This window comes from Nomascus leucogenys, chromosome 2, assembly GCF_006542625.1.
Source record: "Nomascus leucogenys isolate Asia chromosome 2, Asia_NLE_v1, whole genome shotgun sequence".
NCBI classification, from domain to species: Eukaryota; Metazoa; Chordata; class Mammalia; order Primates; family Hylobatidae; genus Nomascus; species Nomascus leucogenys.
The window spans coordinates 39,157,553-39,175,225 of NC_044382.1; the positions used below are offsets into that span (position 1 = coordinate 39,157,553).

General features: G+C 45.8%; 1 protein-coding gene across 1 annotated transcript in view; it reads right to left on the reverse strand.

Annotated features, from left to right (window-relative positions):
• Positions 1 to 16,081, reverse strand: part of UBE2D2 (ubiquitin conjugating enzyme E2 D2) — a 66,375-nt gene extending 50,294 nt beyond the window's left edge. The window contains exon 1 of the mRNA XM_003266454.4: positions 15,431 to 16,081. Coding sequence (XP_003266502.1) covers positions 15,431 to 15,454 — 24 coding nt within the window. The 5' untranslated portion in view covers positions 15,455 to 16,081. The remainder of the gene's footprint in view (positions 1 to 15,430) is intronic.
• Between the last annotated feature and the right edge of the window lie 1,592 nt (positions 16,082 to 17,673).

The window sequence follows — 17,673 nt, forward strand, 5'->3', positions numbered from 1 at the left end:
TAGGAAACTAATACAGATGGTATAAATATGTAAACATTTAATCTAAAGAAAATCATTTACTCCATTAGTGTGCTATTATTTTAAGAAATCTAAAACTCCTACCACTGAGGCTTTTGTAAAAATCAACTTTGATTTCAAGGCTTGTCTTGAGTCAAGATCTCGCTCTGTCACCTAGGCTGGAGTGCAGTGCAGATTGTAGCTCACTGCCGCCTTGAACGCTAGGCCTCAAGAGATCCTCCTCTTCCACCTCAGTCTTCCCAGTAGCTATGACTACAGGCGTGTGCCACCAAACCTGGCTAAGTTTTGCAGTTTTTGTAGAGAAGGGGTCTTGCTGAATTGCTCAGGCTGGTCTCCCAGCCAAGTGATTCTCCCACCTTGGCCTCCCAAAACACTGAGATTATAGGCATGAGCCACTCTACCCAGCTAATTTCAAAGTTTTTCCCTGACATAAGCCCTTAAGAATTTAGCAAAGCAATTCTATCACTTATATTGGCATGATGCATTACAGGTGGTGGGGTTAGTGCTCAAAGGATAGCAGCAGACACTTCTATAATAAGATAATGTTTAAGAGAATTGATTTCACAATTCTAGACCTACAAAAATATCACATGTATTAAAAACATATTAAGGTGACAGTATTTTGAAGTTTGCTGAAGAATACTGGGATTCAATCCCTTTTTTAGTTTAGAAATATTATAAGACTTCATTCTTATCACATTCAGGTTTTTTTTTTTTCTTTTTTTGCTTGGGGTGACGATGAAGTAAAAGTGAAACATATATTTAACACTGACACCTAAGATTTCGAGATTATACCAATTCTGTAGGTCAACATTATTGGCATGTTAAGACACCATGATAATATTTAAAAACTTAAAAAAAGCCCACCAAATCTAAGCCCCTTCCCTCTGTAATGTCCCTCTAGTGCCCTCTATTGACAAAGCCCAACATTTTGTTCACTGCAAAGGTGAAAGAGTCCAGCTCTTCACCAGCTCAAATATAAACTTCACAAGTTATTTAGTCAAAGCAGAGCAAGTACTGGAGGGTGAACTTGGAGCCGACTAATAAACTGCTAAGTGGCAGGGGTGTTTCAGTATTTGTTCTTTTTTATTGGTAATGCTCCAGTATATGGATTTTCTACATTTTGTTTATATATTCAGCTAATGATGGATATTTGAGCCAAGCACATTTGTAAAAAATAACAACAAAATTACCTTTTATATAGTCCATAAATGCTAAACCTTCTTCTGTCTAATCTTCCCCACAGGCTTGCAGGGTATAATTCCCATTCTACACACAGGGAAGCTGAGGCTCAAGAAAATTCGCGAAGTGACTTGCCTAAGGCCACAAATGCTCCAAAATTCCACTTTCTTTTCTTTTTTTTTTTTTTTTTTTTGCCACACCACCTGATACTGGCATTCACTGAATGTTGTTGGCAAACACGGAATACCATGCTTTAGGTACTAGGAATACGAAGAATAAGACAAGAACTTTGCCCAGGAGAGTTCAGTCTAAATGGGGGAATAATCAATCATGTCTACACACTAAGAAACAATTCTACAGTTGAACTCTGACTGCCTGTATGCCTCATGCATGCTTCCTGGAGAAGCCATTTCTGCTGGGTCCCCAAGTATGAATAAAGAATTTAGGAGGTAGGGGTGGGGTGAGAAGAGATTCTCTGTATAAGCAAAGGCACTGAATAAAGACCGAAGAGAACATGATTCTAGGAAGGACCAACTACAAGTGTTACAACTACAGCAGCATTCCCCAGGAGATACTAATTACTAATATATATTATAGTAATAAAGACAGTAATATTTTTGTTCTAAATTTTACTTTTTTTTTTTTTTTTTTGAGACAGAGTTTCACTCTCGTTGCCCAGGCTAGAGTGCAGTGCGCAATATCAGCTCACTGCAACTTTTGCCTCCCAGGTTCAAGCAGTTCTCCTGACTCAGCCTCCTGAGTGGCTGGGATTACAGGCCCCCGCCACCATGCCCAGCTAATTTTTTTTTTTTTTTTTTTTTTTGTATTTTTAGTAGATACGAGGTTTCACCATGTTGGCCAGGCTGGTCTCAAACTCCTGACCTCAGGTGATCCACCTGCCTTGGCCTCCCAAAGTGCTAGGATTACAGGCCTGAGCCACTGCACCTGGCATTTTTTTTTTTCTTTTTTGAGATAGAGTCTCACTCTGTTGTCCAGGCTGGAGTGCAGTGGCTCAATCTGGGCTCACTGCAACCTCCGGCTCCTGCATTCAAGCAACTCTTCTGCCTCAGCCTCCCAAGTAGCTGGGATTACAGGCACCCACCACCACGCCCAGCTAATTTTTGTATTTTTAGCAGAGCTGGGGTTTCACCATGTTGGCCAAGCTGGTCTCTAACTCCTGACCTCAGGCGATCCACCCGCCTTGGCCTCCCAAAGTACTGGGATTAACAGGCATGAGCCACGGCGCCCGGCCAATTTTATCACTTTTAACACGTTTTTAAGAAATACTACGTATTTCTTAATTTGCCTCAAGAAAACTGCACACCAGAAAGCAAATGATGCCTACATTTGACTTTCCATCTGTGTTCTGAGGTATAAACAGCATTTAGTCTCCAGCATTGTCTATTTGACCATCACAGATCTATCCTATGTTTCTTATCATAATTCAATATATATTTGAGAAGTTATTGCCAGGCATGGTGGCTCACACCTGTAATCCCAGCACTTTGGGAGGCCGAGGCAGGTGGATCACTTGAGGTCAGAAGTTCAAGATCAGCCTGGTCAACATGGTGAAACCCCATCTCTACTAAATATACAAAAATTAGCTGGGCATGGTGGCGGTCACCTGTAATCCCAGCTACTTGGGAGGCTGAGGCAGGAGAATCGCTTGAACCTGGGAGGCGCAGGATGCAGTGAGCCAAGACCACGCCATAGCGCTCCAGCCTGGGCAACAAGAACAAAACTTCATCTCAAAAAAAAAAAAAAAGAGAGAAGTTATTTAATCGAAGCTTATTATATATTAAATATTTCAAGTGTACTAACTCATTCCCAATTGACTTATATCTAGGAGAAAGACATTTTTTATTTTTTATTTATTTATTTACTTATTTAGAGATAGTCTCGTTCTGTTGCCCAGGCTGGAGTGCAGTGGTGCAATCTCGGCTCACTGCAAGCTCCGCCTCCCGAGTTCAAGCCATTCTCCTGCCTCAGCCCCCCAAGTAGCTGGGATTACAGGCATCCGCCACCACACCTGGCTAATTTTTTTTTGTATTTTTAGTGGAGATGCGGTTTCCCCGTGTTAGCCAGGATGGTCTCAATCTCCTGACCTCGTGATCCGCCCATCTCGGCCTCCCAAAGTGCTGGGATTACAGGCTTGAGCCACCGCGCCTGGCCAAGAAAGACATTTTAAATAGAAAGCAGAGTCCTTTGATTCTTAAGCCCAAGTAGTCATATTATTTTAAAATAAACACGAGCAAAGAACAGGCATTTTTCAGAAAAATTAGGGTGACCTATCCATGATGGGATAATTAATAATGTCAGCAGCAGCCTAACTGCAAAATATGCAGTCTGTATTCTTTCTTTTGCTACAATGTATCTGTTGGAAACAAATTTTCATATTATACTGTAATGAAAACAATATACAGTAAGACATTTAAAGGGGTACCTGATGAAGATGACTTTTATTATGTAAGAAAAATACTATTCTTAAAACTGATAGCAAAATAAGAATGACAGATGTTTCATCTTGATAGTTCTTTTTTTTTTTTTTGAGATGGAGTTTCGCTCTGTCATCCAGGCTGGAGTGCAGTGGTGCGATCTCGGCTCACTGCAAGTTCCGCCTCCCAGGTTCACGCCATTCTCCTGCCTCAGCCTCCCAAGTAACTGGGACTACAGGCGCCCACCACCACGTCTGGCTAATTTTTTTGTATTTTTAGTGGAGATGGGGTTTCACCGTGTTAGCCAGGATGGTCTCAATCTCCTGACCTCGTGATCCGCCCGTCTCGGCCTCCCAAAGAGCTGGGATTACAGGCATGAGCCACCGCACCCAGCCTCATCTTGATAGTTCTTAATAATTTTGTTTGTGACATATTTTGATTATATATTTTAATTAATTTATCTGAGATAGGGTGGGGCATGGTGGCTCACACCTGCAATCCCAGCACATGGAGAGGCTTAGGCAGGTGGATCGCTTGAGGCCAGGAGTTCAAGACCAGACGGGTCAACATGGTGAAACCTGCTAAAAATACAAAAATCAGCCAGGCATGGTGGTGCATGCCTGTAATCCCAGCTTCTTTTCTTGGGAGGCTGAGACAGGAGAATTGCTTGGGCCTGAGAGGCAGAGGCTGCAGTGAGCTGAGATCACGCCATTGCACTCCAGCCTGGGCAACAGAGCAAGACTCTGTCTCAAAAAAAAAAAAAAGAAGAATAATTAATTTAATTTATCTGAGGTAATTTGTGCTGTCAATTTTTTTTTTTTTTTTTTTTTTTAAGAGACAGATCTCGCTCTGTGGCCCAAGCTGGAGTGCACTGGCATGATCACAGCTCACTGCAGCCTTAAACTCCTGGGCTCAAGCGATCCTCCTGCCTTGGCCTTTAGAGTAGCAGGGATTACAGGCACATGCCACTGCACCTGGCTAATTTAATTTTTTGTAGACACAGGGTCTTGCTATATTGCACAGGCTGGTCTTGAACTCCTGAGCTCAAGTGATCCTCCTGCCTTGGCTTCCCAAAGTACTGCGATTGCAGGCATGAGCCACCATATCCAGCCCAGTGCTCTCAATTTTAATACAAGTATGCATGATTTCATACACTTTGGCTTGTATTCCATCAACAATACTACTTTGATAAGCATTCTAATAAAGCTGGGAAACACCAGATATGAGGAAGAAGAAAGCAGTTTATCAGAAGCCAAAGAAACTGAATGAAAATCATGTCAACTATTACAAAAGTTAAACAAAAACTTAGGTATCCACTGAATGTGGCAATTAAGTAATCATTAGTGACCTTACTAAATAGTTCCAGAACAGTGAATAGACTATTCTTTCAAGAATTTTGGGACTGAAATGTCAGAGATGGGAAGGATAAAGATGAGGAAGGAAGTAGCTCTTATGGAAGAGGGAAGTTTAAAAAGTTATTTTACTGCTTTTTTTTTTTTTTAATAGGGGAAAGCCTTCGATAAGTTTGGATGCTAAGAGGAGTTAGTGGAGAAGAGATTGGAAGTATGAAAACAAAGACAATTACTGGAGAGCAAAAACAAGAAAAGGAAAAAGGAAGGAAGGAGGGAGGAAGTGAGTGAGGGAAGGAGGAAGTGAGGGAGGGAGGGAGAGAAGGAAGGAAAGAGGGAAAGAGAGAGAGAGAGAGAAAAGGATGGAAAGCAAAAGTTAAGTTTGGCAAAGGGAAAAATAAAGCTTCTCTAGAGATTAGAGGGGAGAAGGGCTATGACTAAAACAAGTAAATCTGGAGAGACAACAGCTCTACAGTCAAGATCGCCTGTATCTGAATCCTAGTTCTTCCTACCATAACCATATGTTAAGCAAGTTTATTTCTCCCACTGTTTCCTTATCTAACCTGGGGAGAACAGAATTATTGAAAGATTGTTAAAAAGATCAAGTAATTCCTGACGCACAGTGAATACTCTAAAGAGGATAGGTGAAATCTGGTTTTTTTTTTTTTTTGAGACGGAGTCCTGCTCTGTCGCCCACACTGAGTACAGTGGCACAATCTCGGCTCACTGCAACCTCCGCCTCTTGGGTTCAAGTGATTCTCCTGCCTCAGCCTCCCAATTAGCTGGGATTACAGGTGCCCACCACCAGGCCTGGCTAATTTTTGTATTTTTAGTAAAGATGGGGTTTCACCATGTTGGCCAGGATAGTCTCGATCTCCTGACCTCACAATCCACCCACCTTGGCCTCCCAAAGTCCTGGGATTACAGGCATGAGCCACCGCGCCCAGCCGATCTGTTGTTTTAATACCTTGAAGGAAATCCCTAAGAACTCACACGTAAAATTTATATTTTCTCTGCAGAACAGGTACTCTGTTCATCTGCTGAGATTAAAATAATGTTTAAGGTGGAAGGACAGTGGTTTTTAGTCTTTTTAGAGATTAAAAACCCATTTGAGGCTGCTCTGCCTAGGGAGTAGCCATTCTTTATTCCTTTACTTTCCTAATAAACTCACTTTCAGTTAAAAAACAAAATCCATTTGATTCTGATGAAAGATATATGCAGAAAGCCGGGGGCGGTGGCTCATGCCTGTAATCCCAACACTTTGGGAGGCCAAGGCAGGTCAATCACTTGAGGTCAGGAGTTCCAAACCAGCCGAGGCGAGTGGATCACGAGGTCAGGAGATCGAGACCATCCTGGCTAACATGGTGAGACCCCGTCTCTACTAAAAATACAAAAAATTAGCTGGGCATCGTGGCACGCGCCCATAGTCCCAGCTACTCTGGAGGCTGAAGCTGGAGAATCACTTGAACCCAGGAGGCAAAGGTTGCAGTGAGCCGAGATCACACAACTGCACTCCAGCCTGGGCGTCAGAGCTAGACTCCATCTCAAAAAAAAAAAACCAAAAAACAAAAATTAGCTGGGCATGGTGGCATGCACCTGTGGTCCCAGCTACTTGGGAGGCTGACGCAGGAGAATCTCTTGAACCTGGGAGGCGGAGGTTGCAGTGAGCCGAGATTGCACAACTGCACTCCAGCCTGGGCGACAGAGGTAGAGACTCCGTTTCAGGGGGGAAAAGAAAGGCAGGGGTGGTGGTGGTGAGAATAGAACACCAAATTTGCAATAGTTGTTTTTGTTGTTGTTGTTGTTTTAACACAGAATCTGGCTCTGTTGCCCAGGCTGGAGTGCAGTGGTATGATCACAGCTCACTGCAGCCTTGACCTCTCATCCAGGCTCAAGTGATCCTCCTGTCTCAGCCTCCTGAGTAACTAGGACTACAGGCACACATCACCACGCCCAGCTACTTTTGTTTCGCTTTGTTTTGCTTTTGTAGAGACGGGGTCTCCCATTACAGACCAAGCTGGTCTTGAACTCCTGAGTTCAAGCAATCCTCCCACCTTGGCCTCCCAGTGTTGGGATTACAGGCATGAGCCACTGTGTCAAGCCTAAATTTGCAGTTTTAAGCGGGCTTATGAGCAACCTTGCCAACCATATAAAGGGAAGTTGAGGACAGGTTCCAGGACACAGTTTAAATATCCAATTGTTTGAACAAAAGAAAAAAGGCTGCATCCTTTGGATTTATATATCTAACAGCTATGTAAGGATAACACATGGCTTGCCAGAAAATACACTAGACACAGTCAAGAAATTTAAGTTCTCAGTTGAGACCTAGTCTTACCTGGTAGGTCACACGGCCTTTCCAGACAGCAGCCCTGAGATGTGCTGCAGTGCTAACATTTTATGATTCTATTACCCGAAATCTCACTTGACTCTGCAGACAGAAGAACAAATACTACTTTATTTCCCTATATTATAGTTTAACATGATTTTGAAGGTTTGCCTGGAAATCTAACCATCAAAACTTTATTTCTACAGACAAAACAAGTGTGTTTCTGCACTTCTGGGATGAGGCTGCAAAGGCTCCTGGTAGCATGAGGCATGAGTCAGATATTCCTATCCTGGGAACTGCCTAGGATATTTTAGCACAAATATACAGAATTGAACCTTGTCAAAACCTCTTCCTTGTCAGGCATCAGTACAGTAATATACACTGGGAGACTTCAGAGAAAACCTAGATTTATTAACAGTTATCCTCAATGATGGCTGTTTGAATTATATTTAAATAACAATCTAGTAGAGCCAAAGAAAGTGCCTCAATTCAATGATCTTTTGTAAAGGAAATAAAGAACACTTTTTTAGTGGGGAAAAAAAATTCCCAGAAATTATGTGAAGAAGCTCACCTTTTGGAGTAAGAAGGTATGTCTGCTATCCAAGATAGAACTAATTTAACTAGCTATATTCAGACAACCATTTATTAAAGTTCCCAATACTCCACAGGACTACCTGTTAATTCATTTCATCATTTTGATAGGAATTCAATCAGTCCTTACCTCTAATATTAATCTAATATATGGTACCACACCTCTAGTACAGTATTTTTTTTTTCTTTTCTGAGACAGAGTCTTGCTCTGTCGCCCAGGCTGGAGTGCAGTGGTGTGATCTCGGCTCACCACAACCTCCACCTCCCGGGTTCAAGCAACTCTCTGCCTTAGCCTCCCCAGTAACTGGGATCACAGGCGCTCACCACCATGCCCGGCTAATTTTTATATTTTTAGTAGAGACGGGGTTTCACCATCTTAGCCAGGCTGGTCTTGAACTCCTGACCTCGTGATCCACTCGCCTCGGCATCCCAAAGTGCTGGGATTACAGGCGTGAGCCACCGCGCCCCGCCTACAGTATTTTCTATTTTTATTTTTTTTCTTTTCCTAGACAGAGTTTCGCTCTGTCGCCCAGGCTAGAGTGCAGTGGCACGCTCTCCACTCACTGCAAGCTCTGCCTCCTGGGTTCACGCCATTCTCCTGCCTCAGCCTCCCGAATAGCTGGGACTACAGGCGCCCACCACCGTGCCTGACTAATTTTTTGTATTTTTAGTGAGACAGGGTTTCACCGTGTTAGCCAGGATGGTCTCGATTTCCTGACCTTGTGATCCACCTGCCTCGGCCTCCCAAAGTGCTGGGATTACAGGCATGAGCCACAGCGCCCAGCCCAGTCTACAGTATTTTTAAGCAATTTTTTTTTTTTTTTTGAGATGGAGTCTCGCTCTGTTGCAAAGGCTGGAGTGCAGTGGCGAGATCTTGGCTCACTGCAACCTTTGCCTCCCAGGTTCAAGCAATTCTCCTGCCTCAGCCTCCCGAGTAGCTGTGATTACAGGCGAGTGCCACCACACCTGGCTAACTTTTGTATTTTTAGTAGAGACGGGGGTTTCACCACGTTGGGCAGGCTGGTCTCGAACTCCTGACCTCAGGTGGTCGGCCCGCCTCGGCCTCCCAAAGTACTGGGATTACAGGCATAAGCCACCACACCCAGCCTAAGCAATTTTTTAAAATACAGTACTGTTCAGCGTTACAACTACTTTCTTTAAGATCATGCTTTGGTAACTTCCCAATCTCAGACATTTTCAAAGTGTATCGTCAGTCTACAGAGAAACTCAAAACATGAAACAGATCATAATGGAAGAGAAATACATAAACTTCTACGGGATCAATGTGTTTACAAAACTGGTTTTCCCAAAACCTCACACAAAACCATGCAAAAGGCTGGGCACGGTGGCTCACGTCTGTAATCCCAGCACTTTGGGAGGTTGAGGCAGGTGGATCACTGGAGGTCAGGAGTTTGAGACCAGCTTGGCCAACATGGTGAAACCCCATCTCTACTAAAAATACAAAAATTAGCTGGGCATGGTGGCGCATGCCTGTAGTCCCAGCTACTCGGGAGGCTGACGGAGAATGGCGTGAACCCAGGAGGCAGAGCTTGCAGTGAGCCGAGATTGCACCACTGCACTCCAGCCTGGGAAACAGAGCGAGACTCTGTCAAAAAAAAAAAAAAAAAACCAACATACAAAATTTAGCAAATTGGCCAGGCGCAGTGGCTCATCCCTGTAATCCCAGGACTCTGGGAGGCCAAGGCGAGCAAATCACCTGAGGTCTCAAAAGAAAAAAAAAAAAGCAAGTTAATTAGAATTGTATTTAAAAACTACTTAAGGCTGGGCGTGGTGTCTCATGCTTGTATTCCCAGCACTTTGGGAGGCCAAGGCAGGTGGATCACAAGGTCAGGAGTTCGAGACCAGCCTGGCCAATATGGTGAAACCCTGTCTCTACTAAAAATACAAAAATTAGCTGGGCGTGGTGGTGTGAGCCTGTAGTCCCAGCTGCTCGGGAGGCTGAGGCAGCAGAATTGCCTGAACCTGGGAGGCGGAGGTTGCAGAGAGCCAAGATCATGCCACTGCACTCCAGCCTGGGCGACAGAGCAAGACTCCGTCTCAAAAACAAACAAACAAACAAACAAAAAAACTTAATCTTACATAAAGCAATACTTACAAACTTTTAAAAATACAGAAAGTATTGTTTAAATGACTTAATCTTTTTACACTCCTGATTACTTAATGAACCCCAATCCCTGGTTACTTTAATCCACATACTAAACTGATGTCAACCAAAAATGTGTATTTTGTTTTTTTGGTGTTTTTTTTTTTAAAGTTGAATTGGTTGCCAAAAAATCTGGATTTGTGGCTTCTCTCTTTTTTTGAATGGAAGATATCGCAACACCGGGCCCACAGATTTTAGCAATGGCAACATCTGCAGGGAGCTGGTTAGCAGCTGCCCTCATCTGATAGCACATGTATTTTCTAGCTCCCTCAAGTTCTCTCTGCTCACTTTGGTACCTGCCTGGCTTTTATAGACATCAGAGTTTGAAATCTTTTTTGTTTGTTTTTTTGAGACAGGGTCTCACTCTGTTGCATAGGCTGGAGTGTAGCGGCTTGATCACGGTTCACTGCAGCCTCTACCTTCCAGGCTCCCGAGATCCTCCCACCTCAGCCTCCCACCTAGCTGGGACTACAGCCATCCACCACCACACCCAGCTAATTTTTTGTATTTTTTGTAAAGACCATGTTTCGTCATGTTGCTTAGACTGGTCTCGAACTCCTGAGCTCAAGCAATCTGCCGACCTGGGACTCCCAAAGTGCTGGGATTACAGGCATGACCCACTGTGCATGACCTGAAATCTTTATTTCATTGAGAACTTTGTCTTGAGACGCCTTAAAAGAAGCTAGCCATAGGCCAGGCGCAGTGGCTTACACCTGTAATCCCAACACTTTGGGAGGCCGAGATAGACGGATCTCCTGAGGTCAGGAGTTCGAGACCAGCCTGGCCAACATGGTGAAACCCTGTCTCTACTAAAAATACAAAAATTAGCTGGGCATGGTGGCGAGTGCCTGTAACCCCAGCTACTTGGGAGTCTGAGGCAAGAGAATTGCTTGACCCTGGGAGCCAGAGTTTGTAGTGAGCCAAGATCATGCCACTGCACTCCAGCCTGGCAAGACTGTCTCAAAAAAAAAAAAGGAAAAAAACTCTATCACAGAAATAGATCAAGTGATAATCCTGGCATTACTTTGTTTGAAAGCTATGTATACCAAACGTTATCTGCAACTAGTAGGACACCATTAAAATGTACAAGGCACTATTACTGTTAAGAGAAGCTTTTAGTATCCAACTCTGGTCAGTCTTCACCTCCTCAAAGAATCAAGATATTTATTTAGCCTTTTACCCTTCCCAAGAATAGAGAAATTAACCAAATACTTCAACATTACAGCATTCTAAGAGCACCAAAAAGCCTCCTACATCTGTATAGCAAAAGTAAAGAAGAAAAACAGGAAGCAAGTCAAAAAGGTCTCCGATCAGCCAAGGAAACCACACAGTTCACAGAGCACATGAAGCCCTCTTCAGTCAAGAGCCTACTGGATCTTATTTTAGACACAATTTTAATAAGCTCTGTGATCTGGTTTCTTAGCCCACAACAGATGAGATGCAGCCAACTGGAAAAGGGCTGGGGGTGGTGCTGCTAGAGGCAGGCACTCAAAGCATCAAAATCAAAGCTGAAGACCTAAAAAGTCAGCAGAAAACCTCAAAACATAGCAGGGTGGGGCCATGTGGTGTAGATACCAACAATCCCAAAGGATCCCAAGCCCTGCACAGAACTAGACACAATGTTCATAATGACCCTCTTTGCTACGCTCTGCTTATAGCATAGGTCAGGGGACCTTAAGACGTATATCAAAATAAAGTCCATCAAAAGCTTTTTCCAAAAACGACATGGCATTTCAAAGACTGCCAAATTCACAGACATGAATAGCGTCCCTCTGTCAAAGAAACAAGATATTGAATTCCTGAAGATGTCACATGTCAAATGTAGTTTTTCTTAGAAAAATCTTATTAGAACCCAGATGTAGCAACTCATGACATTTAAGTCAAGAAGGTATTTAAGTAGAATTATTTTTTCAGGGAATGATAATTGGGAAGGTTCAAGATCAAGATCAATTACAGAAGCCAAGCAATGGGGATTCCACTGCAGACACATTACTAGGACTGAAGGTAAGATAGCACTGATCTTATCCATGCCTAGTAAGTCTGCTATTCAACTTACAATTGTGGTACAAAGAGTTTGGGGAAAAAAAAAATTAATCTCCATTTTGTTTTCACAATCTTTTTGACTGGTATACCAAAATAAATTTCATTTTTCTTATCACTGGCAGTCTCAGAGAAGTCAAGCCATACTTTGTGAAGAGCTCTAGGGAATAAACTCGGGGAAAATGGTTAATATTGAATTTTAAAAGTTGAGGCCAGGCCAGATGAGGTGGCTCACATCTGCAATCCTGGCATTTTGGGAGGCCAAGGCGGACAGACCACTTGAGGTCAGGAGTTCAAGACCAGCCTGGCCAACATGGTGAAACCCCATCTCTACTAAAAATACAAAAATTAGCTGGGCATGGCGGTGGGGTGCCTGTAATCCCAGCTACTCCGGAAGCTGAGGCAGGAGAATCGCTTGAACCCGGGAAGCGGAAGTTGCAGTGAGCCAGGATACCACCACTGCACTACAGCCTGGGCGACAGAGGGAGACTCTGTCTCCAAAAAAGTTCAGGCCGGGCATGGTAGCTCACACCTATAATCCCAACACTTTGGGAGGCTGAGGCAAGTGGATCACCGGAGGTCAGGAACTGGAGACCAGCCTGGCCAACATGGTGAAACCCCGTTTCTACTAAAAACACAAAAATTAGACGGGTGTGGTGGTGCGTGCCTGTAATCCCAGCTACTCGGGAGGCTGAAGCAGAAGAATCACTTGAACCTAGGAGGTGGAGGTTGCTGTGAGCCGAGATCGTGCCATTGCATTCCAGCCTGGGCGACAAGACTGAAACTCTATGCCCAAAAAAAGTTCAAATTATTTCTAAACTTGATTTTATTAAAAAATCTTACAAAGGCATATTTTAGGGAAAATCTATTCTAGAAAATATGTAGCAACTCTTAAGAAACCATATTACCAGAGCAAGTATTATTAATTAAAATGTATGTTTTGTGTCAAAAAGATATTTCCCTCTCTGAAAAAGTCCGTTACACATATAATTCAATGTAGAGATTAAAGTCTGTATTTTTTTTTTTTCTTTGAGACGGAGTCTCGCCTGTGGCCCAGGCTGGAGTGCAGTGGCGTGATCTCGGCTCACTGCAAGCTCCGCCTCCCGGGTTCACGTCATTCTCCTGCCTCAGCCTCCCAAGTAGCTGGGACTACAGGCACCCGCCACCTCGCCCGGCTAGTTTTTTTTTGTATATTTTAGTAGAGACGGGGTTTCACCGTGTTAGCCATGATGGCCTCGATCTCCTGATCTCGTGATCCGCCCACCTCAGCCTCCCAAAGTGCTGGGATTACAGGCATGAGCCACTGCGCCCGGCAGGTCTACATTTCTTTATCTGTAAATTATCACACATTATATACCCACTTGCTCTTTCTCAGGTTTTAAAATAAGAGCACAAGCTTCTACAGGTATCTGATAACTTCCCAATTAGCTTCTATAAGGACCTAGCAATTCCTAAAAGCCTTTAAAATACATATGTATATATTTTATTTGGATGACTACTCCTCAGTGTGCTCCCCTGCCCCTTAAATGGTTCTTTAAGACATCTTTGAGGGGAGGGGGGAGGGACAGCATTAGGAGATATACCTAATGCTAAATGACGAGTTAATGGGTGCAGCAAACCAACATGGCACATGGATACATATGTAACAAACCTGCACATTGTGCACATGTACCCTAAAACCTAAAGTACAATAAAAAAAAAAAAAAAGACATCTTTGCTTAAGGTTCAAGCTTCTTTATGGTATTTAACAAATACCATTTCATTTTAAAAGTACAAGACTTATTGTCTAGAATCTGCCCTTCTTCATTTGTTAGAAATCAAAGTCAAAAGAAGTTAAGGAGCTAACCTAATTATAGTAACCAATGGGACTGATTCCACACTGTCTTTGAGCAAAAATGAAATGAGGACCAACCGCTGAGCTGAGGTGTTTAAATCATCAATCTGTATTCTGATTTAGTTTAAGACAAGCTGAAAACTGGTTCTCTTCCTCTTGTATCCCCATCCCATCATTCAGAATGGATAACCCCAGTACCTACTTCTAAGTAGCTACAGGTATAGGCCGTGTGCAGTGGCTGATTGATGCCTGTAATCCCAACACTTAAGGGAGGCAGAGGTAGGAGGCTAGCTTGAGCCCAGGAGTTCCACAACAGCCTGGACAACACGGCAAGATCCCGTTCTCCACTAAAAGGAAAAAGATGTATTGAAGAAAACAGTAGCTACTGGTTTAATATAGCCAATCTGAGTAGCCAAGTGAAACACCAAACAGAAATTAATAGTGGTGCCTCCCCACTTCTAAGAAAAAAAAAACATGAAAGTGGCACTAAGATGTTACAACATCAGAAAGGGAAAAAAAATAAATTTTAAGCCAACCTTATACTCTAGATGTATTATTAGGAAAACCTCCTTATCGATAACTAAATAACCCTTCACTTTAAAGAGCTGAGAAATCCTTTTTAATACAAAATCTAGTAAAACCCCTTCCCAGTTAAGAGTCTCCGTAAACATATCACCTAACAGTGTCAAGTCCATATTGCGAAAAGGCTATGAAAGGAATTTTTGTATAATTTCTCTGGTGGTTTTCAATGTTCAGGTTTCTACCTCTACCTTTGCCAATGTACAGCTTTTCTATTAGATCCAATCCTGCAAAACGGAAGCGTTAGTTTCTAACTACATATAACAACCTCAAGGAATAAAATGATTCTCCCTCTACTTCCCTCCACCCTCATTAAGTCACTTTTTTTTTTCTTCTGAACTTCCAACTCTTAACAGTTTCTGGACAAGCAGGGTGGACCGATGTGTGCTGCCACCCAAGAGGTAAGTGAACTCAGGATATACTTGTGGATCGGGCAAAACGGCTTCCTCCGTCCGCCCGAGCTCAGGCGGTTTTGTGGAGGGAGCTAGGGCAGGTGTGGGAGGAGGGAACAGAAATGGGGCGAGAAGCCCTTTCGACCTCTGTCGAAGGGGCCGCCCAACGCCCCAGCGCCCCCCTCGGCCCCAACCCCGCCATCCTGGCTGGACAATGGCCCTCCAGTGCAGCGGCAGTCCCAGACTGGAGAGAAGCCCTAAGAGTCCACACCATGCGGGCCTAGAAGGGCAGCCGGGGAGGAACGCTGAGGCCGCGAGAGCACCTCCGGCTTAAGCGCGGGCTGTGCGCCGGGGCCTCCACGGGCGCCATCACTGGGAGTGGGGTATGGAGGCCGCCCCGCGGGGCCAGCACCGGCAGCAAGATCCAAGGAGGCCGCGAGCCCGGCGGAGACTACGGCGGAAAGTGCAGGCCGCAGCCTGCTCAGCTGGCCAGCCCCGCAGCCGACCTCCGGCCGCTTACCTTGTGGATTCTCTTCAGAGCCATGGTGGGAGGCGGGTGGCGGCGGCCCCCGGGGCGGGGACGGGGGCGGGGAAGGGACGGGGAAGGGGCTAGGGAGCCTGAGGCCGCCTCGGCGATCCCGGTCGGCCGGAGAAGATGGAGAGTTGAGGAGAGCGGGTCCGGCGGGACGGCTGAGGGCCGGGGCCCACTCAGCTCCTGGGCCTGCCGCAGCGGTCACCGCATCACCCGGCGGCGGCCCCTTTATTCGCCGCCGCCCTAGCCGCCACCGCCGCCGCCGCCGTAGCTGCCTCTTCCTCCCAGGATCAGCGCCGCCTCCTCAGCCGCCGCGGATCCCTCCGCCAGAAAGCAAAAGCCCAAGCCTCGGATCGGCCGGCGTCTCTTGGTCGGACAGCCGGAGGGACTGCCTGTCTTCCTCCCTGCTGCAGGTGGACCGAGGGACGCGCGGGCGGGCGGGCTGCGCCGCCGGGGTGGGGCCGTCGGAGCACGGGGTGGGCCCGACCGAGGGGCAGGTCGGGAGACGCGGGGATTGGCGGGCCAGGGGAGGGAGGGCCGAGCCGCGCCGGCGGCGGAGGGATACGGGCCGCCCCTGTGAGTAAGCTACGCACCGCCGTCGCCGCCGCCACGGCCGCGGAGGGCGTGACGCTGCGAAGCCCTGGGCGGAGATCTCGCGAGATTCAGGGCGCGAGTTCTGCAGGCTCCAGCGCCGCGACCGTTGACTTCTTTGATGATGGAAACCCACGCGCGTGTCACAAAAGATCAATAAACATTAAAAGGCGAATGTTGTCCAGATCGCACGACCGTCCCCGTACCAGTCCCGGGAGGAGGCACTTAGGTCCACTGCAGCGTTCCTGAAGGAGGAAGGGACTTGGCCAAGGTCACAGAGCTCTTCTGAAGTCCTGGGACTTAGCACATCTCTTTAGAAGAGGCCGCGTGGCTACAGCTTGGGCACCCGCCACGAGGGAGATGTCTCAAAGCCGCTCGGGTTGCAATGAGATTGGCCTTCCGGACCAAGGCCCCAGATGGAGAGGATGAATGTTGTGTTCTCCTCAGCCACTGGCATGTGTGCCTTCGAGGTGCCCAGACCCTGCTCAGCTTAGTGAATTGCAAATTGTTACAAGCAAGCACTGTACCAGCTGCGTCAGAAAAAAAATCACAGTGTGTGCCCCAAATAGTTAAAACCAACCGGCTGGGCGCGGTGGCTCACGCCTGTAATCTCAGCACTTTGGGAGGTTGAGGCTGGCGCATCACTTAAGGTCAGGAGTTCGAGACCAGCCTGGCCAACATGGTGAAACCCCATCTCTACTAAAAATACAAAAATTAGGCTGGGCACGGTCACTCAGGCCTGTAATCTCAGCACTTTGGGAGGCCAAGGCAGGCGGATCACGAAGTCAGGAATTTGAGACCAGCCTGGCCAACACAGTGAAACCCCTTCTGTACTAAATACACAAAAATTACCCGGGCATGGTGGCAGGCGCCTGTAGTCCCAGCTACTCGGGAGGCTGAGGCAGGAGAATCGCTTGAATCTGGGAGGCAGAGGTTGCCGCGAGCCGAGATCACGCCAGTTCACTCCAGCCTAGGCAACAGCAAGAATGCGTCTCAAAAAAAAAAATTAGCCGACAGTGGTGGCGGGTTCCTGTAAAGCCAGCTACTGGGGAGGCTGAGGCAGGCAGGAGAATCGCTGGAACCCAGGAGGCAGAGGTTGCAGTGAGCTGAAAGCGCGCCATTGCACTCCAGCCTGGGCGACAAGCAAAACTCCATCTCCAAAAAAAAAAAAAAAACCAACCTCGTGCTCCAGATACCCATCAGGAGGGTCCGCTGAAAATCAAACCTAGAATATTTGGAATTGTTTTTTAGGAGATGGAGACAAAAAGCTAAATCACTGAGCACCTACCCTGTGCCCAGCCCTACACCATGACTGGTGTAAGATACGGAGCCAAGCCAGGGCTGGAGTCCTTACACAGGAGAATAGTAAAGAATATTTTGCTGGGAGGTAATGCCCACATTCTGAAATCTCCCCCTGGCGTTTTCTGATTCTAAATGTCTGCTTTTCGCTACATCCAGAAAGGACCTTGCAGATCATTGATTCTAGCTCCTGAATTTATAGAGAAGAAAAAACTGGAGCCCAACTAAGGGAAGGATTTTGCCAAAAGCCACACAAGACACACAGTAGGTGAGTGGCAAAGCTCGTACTGCCTCACCTACTGAGAAGGTTGGACCATTAGGACAGAACCACCGTGCACCCA